This window comes from Molothrus aeneus, chromosome 3 (genome assembly GCF_037042795.1).
Source record: "Molothrus aeneus isolate 106 chromosome 3, BPBGC_Maene_1.0, whole genome shotgun sequence".
Classification (NCBI taxonomy): domain Eukaryota; kingdom Metazoa; phylum Chordata; class Aves; order Passeriformes; family Icteridae; genus Molothrus; species Molothrus aeneus.
In genome coordinates this window covers 21242377-21258560 of record NC_089648.1, presented here as the reverse complement: position 1 = coordinate 21258560, position 16184 = coordinate 21242377, and the positions used below count along the sequence as shown (strand labels likewise).

The 16184-nt window shown below is 40.6% G+C and overlaps 1 protein-coding gene across 2 annotated transcripts; it reads right to left on the bottom strand.

The window, feature by feature from the left end:
• Positions 1-1159: 1159 nt before the first annotated feature.
• On the bottom strand, positions 1160-8993 carry NEK2 (NIMA related kinase 2). 2 transcript variants are annotated; one of them, XM_066547848.1, is made up of 10 exons: positions 8898-8993; positions 8524-8741; positions 7240-7477; positions 6478-6560; positions 6099-6225; positions 5104-5323; positions 4092-4146; positions 3936-4009; positions 3038-3085; positions 1160-1507 (listed from the first exon to the last, which is right to left on the bottom strand). In XM_066547848.1, exons 1-10 carry the CDS (start codon positions 8991-8993, stop codon positions 1284-1286), a joined length of 1383 nt encoding a protein of 460 aa, XP_066403945.1. In that variant the 3' UTR covers positions 1160-1283. The 2 variants fall into 2 exon arrangements, with proteins under 2 accessions (XP_066403945.1, XP_066403946.1); XM_066547849.1 differs by lacking the exon at positions 3038-3085.
• Between the last annotated feature and the right edge of the window lie 7191 nt (positions 8994-16184).

Sequence of the window (16184 nt, the reverse complement as noted above, 5' to 3'; positions counted from 1 at the left end):
ACAAAATATTCTTGAATCCATTGTATTTTTTTCAATTGTACAGACACCACTGTACAATTGGTGCACCTTTAATGTTTTATGGGTTAAGCCATAAAGATCCACATGAAGGCCAGAACTGCATTGTAGTGCAATGCAGTGATTTAGGCACAGAACAGAAAAACCTGAGTGTGCAAACATGGTGACAAAGCAGGGATTTACCCTCCACATACGTGTGAGAAGCTTCAGAAATATGAAAGAATGCAGAGGAAAGCTGCACTGATCCACATGGCACATTCCCACCACACCTACTGCTAGGGAATGACCACCAAAACATTGGTAGTTTTAGATTAGCAAACAAAATAGTCATGTCTAACTCTTTTAAGCAAAGGCTGTGGTGAAAACAGCAACCACTCCACAAGGAAATGTTAAGTTCTGCTGGGTTGTTAAGGATCTGCTAGAGCAGATCTGTTGTTGGGTTACACAAGTTATTCAAGAAAATAAGGATTTACTATTTAAAGGACAACTGCCTCACCCCAAACCCCAGATGCTAATCCACTGGATGGTGTCCCATCCTGGACAGCAGTCTCAGGGGATCAGTTTATAACAGTTTTAAGGCAAGGCAAAGAAGGTGCTATTTCAAATGCCCTGCCCTGCCAGAGGCCTTGTAGGAGGATGGACAAGGCATTCAGCTGCTCAGGCAGAAAGGAATATAAACTCAGAAGTTATGTTATTCTGACCCATCCCACACATTAGTCAAAACATAAAATTAAAAGTAACCTGCTTTGATAGAGCACTTACTTAGTAGGAAGAGATGCATAAAATCTTTGTGCTCTTTTGTTAAAAAATATTTACAAGTGCAGAAAAGAAGGCACAGTTTTCCCACATATACAGAATATCAACACTTCCTTTATCAACAACTGTGCATTACATACAGCATTTTAACCTACAGACTATAAATCTCTGTACATTTTTCACCTGAAAAGTTTTTCACATCAGATTTTAAACAAATAATTTATATGTATTCATTCTTTATATTTTCAGAAGAGTAAAGTATGGTAAACAGGAGGACCAAAATATTTTTCTTTAATAATACAATTAATTCAGTTTGTTTTATTTGGTATCAAAAGTACCTATTTTCATCATATAGCATCTTATGCATTTTTCATAAACTACCTGTCATAAACGAAGAGTTTGTAAAGCTGCTAAAATAATTTCTCAGTAGGTTCTAGCTTAAGAGAGGGAAGCACAAGTATCTGCCTATACATTTAATCTTCCTTTCAAAGATAAATGTATCTGTTACAGTTTCAACGCATGCCCAAGATTTGTCTGCTCTTTAGTTGATAGTTTTTTTCCAGTTCAGCCAGTGCTTGAGCCCGTAGATTTGCAGCATAGAGGCGCCTTTTGAGATCAGAGCTTTTCCCTTTGGAAAGGAAATAGTTTTCCATATTATGAGGTACAGCTTTCTCTTCAGTTCCATCAGAGTGTAAGTTCTTCTTGGTTGTAGAAAGGGGAAGCAGGAGTGCGTTATCTTAAGAAATCAAAAAGTACTGCATTAGTGCATCTTCCAGCATTTATTGCTTTTAACCCTGATGCCCAATTTGTCATCTACCTATGGCTTTAAGTCATCTAATTAAATGCATCTCTGTTAATAGCCACAATTATTTTCTATTTTTTGAGAAAAAAATTGAAAACAAGCCTTTAAATGATCATGGTAAAAAGATATATGCCATAGTAGTTTTTAGGGTGCACCTCCCAATACCTAAGGAAAGATTAGTTGATTAAGGAAAGAAGACATGTTTCTTCTGAAGGACAGGAATTAAATAAACAGTAACATAAGCCAGTTCCAAAAGAAAATGCAGAATGCATTTTCAGCTACTGAAAAAACTTGTCTTTGCTTCACAGCAGGGGCAGACTCAACCTGGCCAGTGGTTTTTGTACTTCACCCACATCATTCCAACTCTATCCTTGTATTAAGTCACTGGGGTACAAATTAGGCTCTGACTTGATGAGTAATGAGTTTAGGTGAATTAAAAATTAAGAAGCTGCTTTCACTGCAGCCTTCAGAACAGGAATTTTCATAGCATATCCTATAGCATGCCACCATCAAAAGGCAGTTAATACTCAAGAGTAGAAAAATTGCCATCAAAAACTATTATAACAGCTGAGTTGCCTCACATAAGAGCCAACTTCACAAGGCCCAACTTAAGGTGTGATTTTTATTCAATCAAAGGTCTAACTATTCTAATCTCAACACTGAAGCCTTAATTGTCAATTTATGAGGCTACAGCAAAGATGCAATAAGCACAAAAGAAGTTTAAAAGCCAGTAAATATTTCAGCATTTTTTAGCTTCATTAGTATAAGTCAGGTCTGTTTTAACATTAAATGGTTTACTAAGAATCAGAACATCCCTGTAAAAATAGGGCAGTGTCTAGGACACAGTCTTAAAAAATAGGAATATTGGTATTCCATTTTATTGTCAAGTGAACCACTCAATGGACTTCTAGGAGAAATCAGGGATCTAAGAGATGTGTGAGATGCAATCCAGTTGTGAAAAATACAGCAATATTTGAGCAACTGAAAACACAAGCAAGCAATCTTAGTACCACTACTGGAGAACACTTGGGCCATTTGTATGAGAATAGGAATAATTTTAGAAACAGTGTTACAAGAGCACCATGGAGTGAAATACCAGGGCAGCAAATCACATGCTCTACAGATATTGCAAAATTTGGTCAGTTTTATAATAACTATGTTCACTTTGCTGCATTATCCAGCTTGAGGTATTAACCACGCAAACAGGTTTTGCCTATCCTCAAAAACTAATATGCCTGGTAAGGTCAAAATATCATGTAAAGGGATAGGAAATGCAGAAGAGAACAGAAGTAAGAGCTGAAGCTCATTTGCCTTCAGTCATCCAGTTTTAGATGCAACATCAGAAAGCCAAAAGCAAGTTTGTTCTCAAATTCTTTAATGTGTCGATGTCAGACAAGATGTTGAGAGACGGGTGGAATTCCCAAAGTTGACAGAAATGTTAGGTACAGCTCAAGGAGCACTCCCTTTCTAGGGGCATTTTACTTGTGTCCTTTTCTGCTCTGATAGGCATTTCTTGGAAAAAAAAAAAAGGCTACTTCAGTTTTATTTGCTTTGGAGGCAGTGACATGCTTATCTTGCTTTATCAGACCAAAACTAAATGAAGAGAGTGTTACTGCATGTTAAAGAGTGTTCACACATCTTTGTTCTAGAGTACTACTTCTGACCCAGCCCTTCACTATCCCTACCACTATTTAAAAAGGCATTTAGATACTTGAATATTATTTGTAATAATAAAAGATGGGAGCAATGAACAGATGATACCCTTATGATAGCAAAGAATAAACAACCAAGGGCAAAGTGAGTATAAAATACTATTATAAAACAGATTGGACTAGAGGTAGTCAGGAAGTGTTTTAGTACCTTTTCAAATATGAATTTTTCTTTCTATAATAGCAATGTGTATTCTTCATAGTTTATATGATGCACCCACCAGTAATAGCTGGGTCCCTTGCAAAAAAATAATATTTCCCATGTTGAAGCTTTTGGAAGTTTAATGAAAACTGAATTTATTAGACATGTGCAATTTTATTTAAATTAACTAAATCAAAGGTCCGTAAAAAGACATCCATACATAAAATAAGTGCAACTCTGAGAAAGGTTTGGGTCACCACAAGAACCTAATTTCTCAGACAGCACAAAACTGCAGTGCAAACAGCGCTAACTCAGGCTTATGGTTGAGCATCACTCATTAAGTCCTTCTGCAAAGCAGAAAATCAAAAGTCTCTTCTCAACCTTGCAGCCATAAGTGGGCTTTGCCTTGCCCCAAGGGGACTGTGGCGAGCACGCTGAGCACCAGGGGCTTTCTTCTGCTCACACCAGACTACATCGACCCGTGCAAGCGCCTGCCGGAGTATTTGCATACCTGGGCCTTCCGCGCACGTTACCTCCTGCTGCTGCTGCTTCTGGAGACTGCACCTCTTCAGCAGGCTTTCAGCTCTGGTTTGGGAAGAGAAGTTTAAGCTTTTTGTTGTAAGACTGTAAAGCTTCTAATATAGACTAATATAGGTTAGTAAGATACCTAGCAAGTTTGTCCTCTGCCAGTCTCTCCCGAACACTGAGCTCCCGTTCTCTCTCTGGAAGCAGAAATATGGTAGTATGCAGCGTGAACATGTAAATGTTAGAGGGAATGTGCATGGTGGGCTTCTCTTACAGGGAAAGACAGCAGTAATAGCCAGTCAGGTGCACCCCACCCACACTTCTCATCCTATGGCTCTAAACAAAGGTAACTGCTGTGTAGATACACCTCTATCAATGCACTAATAAAGCACTAACAAGTACTCTGAAATGCCAGGCACACTTCTGTCCCAAACTCTGACGCGTCTGCAACAACAAAGAGACAGCAACTTTCTATTCTGCACATGAACTCATGGCACACATGACACCAGGTTTAAATATTTATATATCAAATATTATAATTCAGCTATGATTTAACACCCTGCTTACAACAGCAGCAGGTGTTATTCAGGCTCAGATAAAAAAATACATATGGTAAAAAACTGTATTGCAGAGCCTACTGCATATGCAGAGAGATATTTCATGTGGAGGAAATACCAGCACTTGAGGACAAGCCACCTATAGACTCACAGGTAAGCTACCTGTGGGGAGCAGCTTCTATACAAGCAGTTGACAGTTTACTCAAAGATTTTTTTTTCCAGCATGAGGCTCACCTTAGGTTACATGTTAGAATAGGGAATGTTTACTTACACAGCAGGTGAAAAAGCAACCTACACTGCACAGTGCAGACCCTACGTTTCTGTAAACTTTCCTAGCTGCCACTCAGGTTTAATAATCTTCACAAACCAGATTTCCATATCCAAACTACCAATTCTATCTTAGTAACTTAAAAAAGAAGCTAGTATAGCAGAGTAAGCCCCTAGCATTCTTGGTCTTGAGACACAATTCTAGTGGTGAATGCAGGACTACAGTATCTTAGTTCATTAAAATGAGGGTTGTGAAAACTGTCTACTTTTTCTTCCTCCAACTGAATCAGAATCCCATTGCCACCCCCTTCCCAAAATGGAATAGCATACGCTCCAGACGTTGTTCTCTCTCTTTAATGGCTTGCTCTCGCTCCTGTAATTGTTGCTCCTTTCGTTTCAGCTCATTTACTACAACATCTGAGAATTGCAGCCTTTCTGGCTCCCATATTTTGAAGCCTCTTCTTTCAGAATTCTGTTTTTGTTCTTCTGTTGCCACATCTTCTATCAAGGGGTGCCGCAGAATATCTTCAACAGAAGGTCGGCAGTAATCCTAAAGGAAATTAGGAAACGGAAAGGCATTACCAACAGGTTCCATCTGTAAGAAGAAACTGTGAGGCCAGAGATTTCCAAGCAAGATCAGCTAAGGTGCTACAAAGGAGCAGAGAGGAGAAAACTGGAGTTAGGAAGGGGTAGCACAGCAAGATGATAAAAGCCAAGGGAGAAGGCTGCTACCAGCCATCAGATCTAGAGCTTCAGGACTGTGTCTCCCAGCCCAGGGACCCTCTCCCTGCAGAGTCAGAAGGGGGTGGGTGAGCCTGCAGAGGCAGCTGTCAGCACATTCCTCAGCTAACACTCTGCTGAACAATCCATGCCTACTGGAGGCTTGGGCACTTGTTACAGCTTCATTGCCCCTGCCATGTTCTTCTCAATACCTCCACACCAGCTGTGGGGGAACAAGCTATACATTAGCCATATAAAGCCAACCCCAAAATGAAGAAAAAACAGCCCCTTCCATCTCCTAAACACACTGGAACCATTTTAACCCTGAAATTATAAGGTCTCAATAAGCATGCGATCAGGAAATCCCATGTAAGCCAATATTGAGGCCACCTTTTGGCATCCTGTGACCCTGGCATGACACTTGAGCTGCTGCCTCTGATGGACTCAGAGCAAACTCCTCCCTCCTTCCTCTACAAGTGACACTGCCAGTGACAAGGTGATAACCACCACTACTTCAGGTAGGCTTGTTTCATGATTGAGAAGAAAAACTAGTATTTCAATGCTAGCTCAAATCATAGGTGGGAAAATTAGTAATTGGTTCTTACCTTTACATTCAGCATGTCCTTGAGAAGGTCGTTCAGCTCCTCTGAGTAACGATACGGTATTCGCCTGACCCTCCCTTCCCTTATCTTTTCTGCCAGCTCCTTTTGGTTGAAAGCTGTAAATGGAGGCCTGAAGAAGAAAATTTTTCTTGGATTCTTTCAGTAGTTTTACAGGACTTATTTGCAGGGAAAAGAAAGTATCAGACTAAGAAAAAAAAACCTGCAGTCAAGGTTTGTTTTGACTATCTGATGTCAAGACCAATAGAGAAATAAAAATCTAGGACTAGTCTCTGAAACCTTTAAGCTTTCATCTACACAAAGTATAATCACACCTACATTAGCAGTTATGTTTCCACATTTGTTACCACACTACCATACTTACGAGAGAGCACATAATTCATACACAATACATCCCAGCGACCAGATGTCAGATTTCTCATTGTATGACAAGTAGTTCATTTGTTCCTAAAGAAAGAGAATAATTTTGGGTTTATTAAGAGAGACATGGTTCCACTATTGCAGGATAATCCATGGCTATTCAAACCTGAAATAAACCATTATATACTGGAGCAACTTCTAATATTCCATCTTAATTAATATCCATGTCTACTCTTACTAGAAGGATTTTAACTATTAGTGGCACTGTAGAAGACTGAAGTGTTGCACCAATCTTTAATTGGTGCAACTCTCAGTCAACATTAATTTTTCCCACACAAAGTGCCCTGTATCAGGGAAAAAAGTAATTCCTGCTCATTTCCACTACAACTTAAAATCCTACCATTAGAAGGTAATTTAATAAGCTCTTTACCTTAACATTATGAAGCATAAAAGCTCTCTAACTTCCCTGTTCCTTTTCAGGAACAATATACTCCAACACTTCTAGTGTCCGAAGAATATAACAAAACTTATACAGCAAAGAGCAGCTGTTATTAGAAGGAAGCTGATTGTGTCGGGAAGAAAGGAGATGAAAATGACTGCAGAATAACCTTGTCTCCAGAACACACATACTTTATGAAAAAAGTCACCTGCATTTAAGGCCAATAAGGCTTCATTAAAACCTCCCAAATATTCATGGACTCTGAGACCAACAGAGCACACCTTGGAGGGGCAAAAGGGAAGATAATGTATAGAAGGGAGGTCTTACTGGAGACATGTAATATGGAGTGCCAACAAACGTTGTGGCAAAGCTGGTGTCATGGTGCAATATCCTGGCCAGCCCAAAGTCTCCAAGTTTCACATTTTGTTTGCCATCTAGAAAGACATTTGCTGGTTTCAGGTCCCGGTGCACAGTGACCGCACCATCGCTCCGTCTGTGACACTCCTTCAGGGCCAACGTTAACTGAGTCAGCACTCGGAGAACAAAGCTTTCATCCAAGAAATGCCTGGAAAATGAACACATTGTTTAATGGATTTTCTGAACACACATCAGTTTGATTAGTCACTGCCACTTTTAGTTTCATAACTTTTTTCATAGCACTATCATAAAACGCCACTCAAATAAGCACAATCAGCAACAGGCATCTATGTATTCTACCTTTAAAACTGGTTTTTTAAATAAAAATCACTACACATATGTTAGATGACATTGAGGCTTTCATTGCAGAATCCCTGCAGTATTTTCTTCCTCCCCCATATCATCTAACAAACACATAGCATTTTCACTATTTACAAACATCAATTTGATGCTTTTGTGATGAGATCTGTCCCTTTGATCACTTAAGATAACAATATGTTGTCACTTGTTAATAATGAGCAACATACAGTAACAGCCAAAACAGGGCTGATTGTTCAATACAAACTCCCTTAAATGAAAACAACGATGCTGGTAGGCAGCTGCACAACTGTTTTAGACTACCCTCAAAAAGTAATAGGTGGTGTCATGTACTTGTTGGACCTAAGAATGTGAAAACTGACACTATACTTAAGTAGGATGCTAAGTCTAAGATTAGACCAAGGTGAAGACTTATCAACTTGATGTCTCTCCAAGCTTTACGTATAGGCAGATAAAATAGCTTTTCACAGTGCATGCAAAATCACTCCTCCCTTCCACATACTTTGGCGTTCTCATAAATTCCAGGGTCCCAGGAGTTTCACTCATGGGGAAAACCATGCTGCCTGTCAAAAAGAGCTGTAACCTCCTGGCTTATGTTCTTAACCCCATTCATAGCCAGAACCCCCTCAACAGCTTCTGCCTCACAGAAGAGCTCAGGGTTTCTTACTACTTCAGCACCAACACCCAATCCGGTGATGCAGTCAATAGCACAGTTCCCATCGCTGCTTTAACTTTGTACAAAACCTTTCACATTTGAGAAGAGCTGTTGAGTCCAAAGTCTTAAACCCGAAACTGCTCAGAAGTTACAAAGTAAGTTTCCCTTCTTTCCGGGCTGCCCAAGCCCCGTGCCAGACACTCCAAACACATTCCACGTGCCTTTCTTTGGCGCACTTGGCGATGAGGCTGGCCAGGTCTCCGCCGTCGCAGTACTCCATGACGATGTACAGGGTGGTGCTGCTCCTGTCGATGATGCGATCGTAGTAGCGCACGATGTTCGGGTGCCGCAGCTCCCTCAGCAGGTTCACCTCCGACACGAGCATCTGCTTCTCCGACTCCGTCATCGCGCCATAGTCCAGCTCCTTCCATACCAAGATCTGCGGAGGCACAAACACCCTGGGGAGTGACCGGGACAGCGGCCAGGCCCGCGCGGCTGCCAGAGCCGCTCGCGTGTCGCGGAGAGCCGCCAGCACCGGGCAGGGACGCACGGCAGCGGCAAAGCTGCGCTGCCGCCGGTTCCGCCTCCTGCTCACCTTGCCGTCGGCCTTGCGGCGCACCTTGCGGCACTTCCCATAGGAGCCGGCGCCGATGGTGAGCAGCACCTCGTAGTCGTCGGGGCGGCCGGGCATGGCGGGGAGCGCACGGACCGCGCCGGGCCGCGCGGGCCCCTGCGCTCGCGCCGCGCCGTTCAAACGCACCGCCCCGCCCGCCCATTGGCCGCGCCGCCCGCGCGCCGCGCCCGCCCATTGGCTGCGCTGCCGTAAACAGCGCCCGCGAGGCCCGGCGGGTATGGCCGTTACCGCCGGGGGCGGGGCCAGCGCCCATCGCGAGACCGGGGCGGGGCCAGGCCGCCCCTCTGGCCCCGCCCCGCGGCCGAGGGAGACGCCCTCGGCTGCTTTGCCGGCTGATTGCCCTTCGTTTCCGCGACTTTTTCTCTTTTCCGTTTTTCTTCCCTTTCCTTTCTTGTCCTTCCCTTCTTCCTGGTTAGACAAATCACCGGGCCTGCAGGTATCAATAACTCACATATTCATAGCTCCTCAGGAAGGGAAGGGGCGGCTTTTTTCCATCAAAAATAACAGTAAATCATCACGTTTCCTAAAATGTTTACATCTGTTGGATAGATAATGATAGATAATTTCAATATTCAGAAATGCTAAAAAAACCCTTAAGCTGTTTAAAATAATGTAAATCTAGTCTGAGTTACATTACTTACTGATTTATTGCAGTCTACAGCTTCTTCGTGAGGGGAAGAGCAGGGGCAGGCACTGATCTCTGCTCTCTGGTGCCAGTGACAGGACCTGAGGGAATGGCCTCGGCTGCTTTGCCGGCTGCTGCCCTTTCTTTTCCTCGACTTTTTCCCTTCTCCATTTTTCTTCCCTTTCCTTTCTTCTCCTTCCCTTCTTCCTGATTAGACAAATCACCGGGCCTGCAGGTATCAGTAAGTCACATATTCATAGCTCCTCAGGAAAGGGTGGGTTTTTTCCGTCAAAAATAACAGCAAATCATCGCCTTTCCTAAAATGCTTACATCTGTTAGATAGATAATGATAGATAATTTCACTATTCAAAAATGCTAAAAAAAAACTTAAGCTGTTTAAAATAATGTGAATCTAGTCTGGATTTATTGCAGTCTACAGTCTTACAGTGAGGGGAAGAGCAGGGGCAAGCACTGATCTCTGCTCTGTGGTGACAGCGACAGGACCTGAGGGAATGGCCTGAAGCTGTGTCAGGGGTGGTTTAGGCTGGGTATTAGAAAAAGGTTCTTCACCTATAGGGTTCCAGCTGGCCTCTGGAACAGGCTCCCAAGGGAAGTGGTCACAGCACCAGCCTGATGGAGCCCAAGAGGTGTTTGAGCAAAGCTCTGAGGCCCATGGTGTGACTTCTGGGCTGTCCTGTGCAGGGCCAGGAGTTGGACTCGAAGATCCTTCCAACTCAGTATGTTCTGTAAAAATCATCCTTTAAAACTAGTGTGGAAAATTTTCTCAAAAAATTTTCTTCAAAAATTCACTGACTAATAACTACCAAAGTCATGGCAGCTCTCCTGTCCCACCACATATGAACAGCCATGCTACATCATACACAAACCTCCTGCTGAAAACAAACCAAAGCATGTAATGACTTAAAACATAAAATTTGGAAAATGCAAACTGTGGGTCCACATCCAAACTTTGAGCCAGCAAATACTATGGTTACCTTAAATGGCACTGAGTAACACCACAATCTACGAATGGCATTATATACATTTTAAGAAGAATGTAGTGTATTTTCTAGCATAATTTATGATAAGGAATGATACCAAGGTGCAGTTCTGGATGCAATTTAATCTCTATCCATGTGGCAGTAGCTGTGACTGGAACAGCAAAGCATTGTAACATACTTGTAATAATAAATAATTATCGTGGCCCGGGCTGGAAGGGACCCTGAAGATCATCTTGTTCTAGCTCCCTGCCATGGACAGGGACACCTTTCCTGAATCAGGTGTGAAAGGGAACAGTTGTATGTCCTGACCTAGAAATTCAGCAATAGGACTGAGTACTTCCTCATTTTGCATCTCCAAGTGATCTCAATTATTCCCAATTTTGTTTCAGCTTTGAAATAGGTTTGAGTAGGTGTCATGCTATGACTGAATATTTATGAAATATTCTTCTATTAGTCTTTAGAAAAATCAAAACCTTTACTTTTGTCATCAGGAGGCACAAAAACTCCTGCTGGCCATTATAAAAATTGTATAGACTTCCATCTCTGAGAATAAATGGTCATTCCAGGAAAAAATGAGCAAATGAATTCTACAGTGTAAAGATATTTTGGTTTTGTAATTAATGAGTAACAGGGTAATCAAAAGGGTTCATGTTTATTACTGATTTCAATTACCTTGAAAGAAAATCCTCACCTGCACCATTAGCATAGTGAATAAATTATGGCATTGCACAATAAAAGCGACAAGCAGTGCAGGATGTATTATTCAGGCTGTAAGCTTCATTACTGGTTTCAAATATCTCCATTTCCAACTTCTGTATGTTCAAATTAGCAAAAGGTCATCATGCATTCCCACTGGTATCAATGGGAGCCTTTCTATTTATATTTCAAAAGAAATAGCGTAGGATTTCAATACTGTGTTTTGTCTAGGCACTATCTTAAAAGTTTCTTTAGAAATGTTGGTTTGAATCAGAGAAATGTCAAAATGTCATGCTTCAAAAGCCAGCAGCAGAGCCATTTTATTTTTGGCTAATTTTGAGAAAAATGCATTTCTAAAAGTGGTTATTAGAATTTTTGACAGGGACTCCATTTTCTGTCTTTCTGATTTTCACACTTATAAAAATAAGATTTTTTTCCTTTTTATATATGGATAAGTGAGCCCAGACACAGAAAAATCCCAAAACTATGTCTCAAGTTCAAAATGGGGGCCTCTTTTGTCATGTTTTTTTCAATTCTGGTCTCTAGTTCAGGAGCAACTCTCAGATTTCTAGTCCTGAAAATACATGTGCTGACTCCAGGCCCTCAAAAGCCACCAAATAGTTCTCAATAACATATTTATAATGTTGCTTCTAATATTATATCCTGCTTTTTACTTTTTTAACATCAAATTTCACAAATGATTTCCCAAAACTTAAACAAAATAAAAGTACTCTTTGGTAGTTGCCCACTGATGTTTTCCAGTTTTGATGACATCTGTCCTTTGTGCTGTAAGGAGTACATTTTCTCTTATTCCAGGACCTAGTTATCTGACAAAATACTAAGTGCTGAAGATAAATAGTATGGTAGACAATTTGATTTTTCTCCAAAGATACTTTCTTTTTTGCACGTGGAAATGGGTAAAAATAAATGTGTAACACTTTGCTGTGAAAGTCCAACACAATATAATTATTCAGACTGATAGTAAAAAAATTGTGGTAAAGTACTGAAGGAAATTAAGTTCTGTTTCTGGCAGTGTTTTTTTTTTTGTTTGTTTGTTTGTTTTCCAATCAGAGAAGATTGCACAGATTCAGAAAGTGAAAATAAGCTCAATAAGAAAAGTACTGAAAATGAAACCATAACAATTATTAATAATGAAAAATAAATGCACTTTATAAAAATAATTAGAAAAAACAACTAAGATAAATGTTGATTTTTTTCTTTTCAAAGAGGTGAAAGACATGTAAAGTCATAGTCCAGGATCTCAGAAATGTACCAAAGTCTTCTAGCAAAAAAAGGAGGAGTTGAGTATTCAATATTAGATAGGTAAGAGAAATATTTTTACATGACAACAAGAGGACTTATAAATACTGGAGTGACTGAGACAATGAGTGTTTTATTTGAGTTCATTTTCACCATAGAAGTAGTTTGGGGTTTTTAACATTCAGTTGCATTTGTCCTTACTTATCTTTATGCACATTGGGTTTTTCTCCCTCACTTTCTCTCTTCTCTGTCCATGCCCAGACATTTTACATTTACCCAGGACTGTTGCACACAGATGACATAATTTTTTGGTGACGTTATGTTTACTGACTTTAACAACAAAAATCATCCACAAGATCAACAAAAACATATAAAATATTGGGATATTAGAGAGAAACACTCTAAAAGGTACCAGAGGATAAAATTTCCCTCTATTGATTTATGAGGGAAACAAAGAATATGTTCATTGAAGGAATTCTGCACAACACAGCCGTGGACAGGACAGCAAAGGACCAAATAGAGCAGCATTAATTCTAGTACTTGAGACCACGCTATTTTTCATCTTCTGTAACGCTTGGATTCAAAGGCAACTGGGACTCCGAGAGCAATGGGTGCAGCAGGGCAGGCTCCAGTGAGGGAGTTTGTTGCAGCAGCTCTACCTTGAAGGTTTTCCATTACAAACCCTTCAGATGGGAAAACATAAACCCCCATGAAATAAATTCAGCAGCAGGTCAAGTCTTTGCACAGAGGACTGTAAAATTGACAAGCTAAGAGGATGGGAAGCAATGAGGAGGAGACTGAGGAGGAAAGACACATTTTTGCATTCAGAGAGGGGAGCGTATGAATTCTACTAACTCCAGGTTTTTATTATCCATTTCTTATGTTCTGTAAAGTAATATTTAAATACAGTCCACAGCTGGACATTTTGAAAGTATGTAATTACTTACTCTCTTTCTTGTAATGAAACTAATAGCCCTATATGTTATGTATTCTTCATATATATGCTAATTTTCAAAATAGTATTCATTAACCTCAAGAACAGAAAGTGCTTGAATTATCTTTAAGACCACTATTTAAACTGATTAAAAGACTGATTATTTGATGTGTATAGAACTTCAAAAATGAAATTACAGAGTCCTCTTAAATCCTTAATTAGTCAAAATTTAAAGACATGGGATTGTCTCTAAGGAAGGATTCCAGTATGATCATCCATGATTTCTGTTGGCTTGCTTACCAAGTCATTCCTAGGAAAGCAGAAAAGTTTAGGATCTGTGCCTCAATTTATCCTCTTTTGAAAGGGAAATTTTTCTGATTAAAATTCATATCTAGGAGCTCTCAAAATGCTCAAAAAATGCTTTAAGTGATACAGTAAGTAAATATTTTGCTTTAAGTGAAACAGTAAGTAAGTAAAGCTGCTTAATTTTTTTTATAGCAACAATATTAGAGTTTCTTATTGTGGAACAGCTAGCCTCAAATGTTTTTCCATGAATTTATTTGTACTTATAGTCCCTTCAGATATGTTGGGAGAAAGTTTTTCAATATATTTCAAGAAAGTTTTTCAACCATCACCAGAATTTCATGCACCATTATTGTCACAGATATTTTCATTATGAGGTCAGTCACTATTTCTCTAACTCCCAATGTCTACAAACCCATGATATAATCCCAATAATAAGATTCCTCCCTGCCTTGTTTCTTCTTTGAGAGAAAAATGCACAGAATTCACATTAAAGTCACATCATGAGCAATGATGGCAGAATCTCTTCCAGGTTCTTTCCCAGGTCATCACACCTGCAAAATGTGGTGCAGCTCCAGCTTTCCCTGAATGCAGCACCTTTCTGTACACCTGGAAGGGATGGTCCCAAGGCAGTGTGGGAGTGTGCAGAGCCTCTGGGAACAGGTAACACACACAGGAGCTGATGGCAAATGTAGTCACCTACTTTTGCTGGGAGCTCTCACAACCATCCTGGGGGCAAGAGGCCTTCATTCTCAATCACATGATGATAAAGTTGAAAATACTGACATAAAAAAATTATTGGAAAAAAAAAAGCGGCTTGAGATTGTGAAATATTTTTTGAAAGTTTGAAATGTTGTGCTGATTATCCTGTCACCAAAATTCTGAGATAGATTGTAGCCAGGGAAATGTTAGGAATTTGACAGCTTGGGAAAAATCACTGACATTTTATGCACTCTGCACAGTATTTTGCCTTTTACATTTTAACAAAAATGTGTACTTAGCTAAGGACTATTCTCCTTGCTTCCATAAGTGGCAGAGCAGTGTCAGGGAGACTGTCATCAGGGTTTTGTTTCCAGTAAACAAAGACTGATATTCATCCTTCTGTTACTCTCTTCTCCCTCTCAGAATCATCTAGTTTGAAGAGTCTTTTCCACTATGCTGTTTCTGTTATTAAGCTTCCAAATGAATTGTTGTATGCATCAGTGGGAGGCTTTATAAATAAAAGAGAGAAGAGTAGGAGGAACAAAAAACGAAAGAAAGCTTTCTAGCATTTTTATGTTGATAACCTACGTTTTCAGGAAAGTACATAGTAAATGAAGACTTACACTGCATAAAATCCACAAAAACTCTGTGGGTTTCCTAAACCAAAATGTCGTTAAATCAAAAATCTGTCATGTGCCTCAGTAGTGTGCAGAAAACCATGCTGTGAAAGGCCAGTGTCCACAAAGGAGACAGAGGAGCCCTGCAAGGATCTGCCTTGCCTTGCCTTGCACTCGGGAAAGGGTAAGCCACAGTCATGACAATCAGATCGTGAGACCTCTTCTGATGGCAAAGATTTATATCCATGGATTCAAAGTCACAGGGGAATCTGGGCTGCTTATTTCTTAAGTCTGAAGTTCTGCTTTGCAGTCAATGAGTTTTGAGGTGGGAGAAGAAAGAAGGATTTCTTACCGATTCTTTTTTTTTTTGACTGTATAAATAAGGATATTTTAATGTATGTGAATATAGTCATTCTTTTTTCAGTTGTGTTGAGGACCTTGAGATCTGTGACACAAGGGATTCTCTCTTAAACTCAGGGACTGACAAAATATCGGGACAGGACAAGAGGAAGTGGCTTTAAACTGAAAGAAGTCAGGTTTAGATTAGCTGTTGGGAAGAAATTCTGTACTGTGGCAGTGGTGGGGCACTGGCACTGGTTGCCCAGAAAAGCTGGGGATGTCTCATCCCTGAAGTGTTAAAGGCCAGGATGGATGGAGCTCTAAGTGACCTGATCTAGTGAAAGGTGTCCCTGCCCATGTCAGGAGGGTTGGAACTGGATGATCTTTAAGCTCCCCTTCCAACTCAAACTGTTCTGTGATTCTGACAGGATTGTTTGGGTGAGTAACACTGAGCTCACAAGCCACAAGTTCAGCACTGTCAGTACAGGGACGTTTGGTCAGAGCTCTCGGATGCATTCCCTGCTCTCTCGAGGAAATCCCCAAAGGGACCTTGGCACCTCTGATGAACAGAGCTAAAAGTACATCCTCTGCATGAGTTGGTGGCAGTGGCACCAAGTGTGCATCCCTGTGTCTGCTGGCAAGAGAAACTGAAGTGCCTTAACAGTGCTGATACTCACAGAGCTTCCAGTCACCTGCAAGAGGAGTGGGGCAGCTTGCCCCTCTCTGAGCCACCTTCAGTCTGTGGGATCTCAGGAAACCTTCCTACCACAG

Coding starts and splice junctions, on each gene's coding strand:
- NEK2 (XM_066547848.1), bottom strand. CDS start 8,993: ATGCCCGGCCGCCCCGACGACTACGAGGTGCTGCTCACCATCGGCGCC. Junction 8,742..8,897: donor GCCGCAAGGCCGACGGCAAG/GTGAGCAGGAGG, acceptor GTGCCTCCGCAG/ATCTTGGTATGGAAGGAGCT. Junction 4,147..5,103: donor GAGAGAACAACGTCTGGAGC/GTATGCTATTCC, acceptor TTCTGCTTCCAG/AGAGAGAACGGGAGCTCAGT.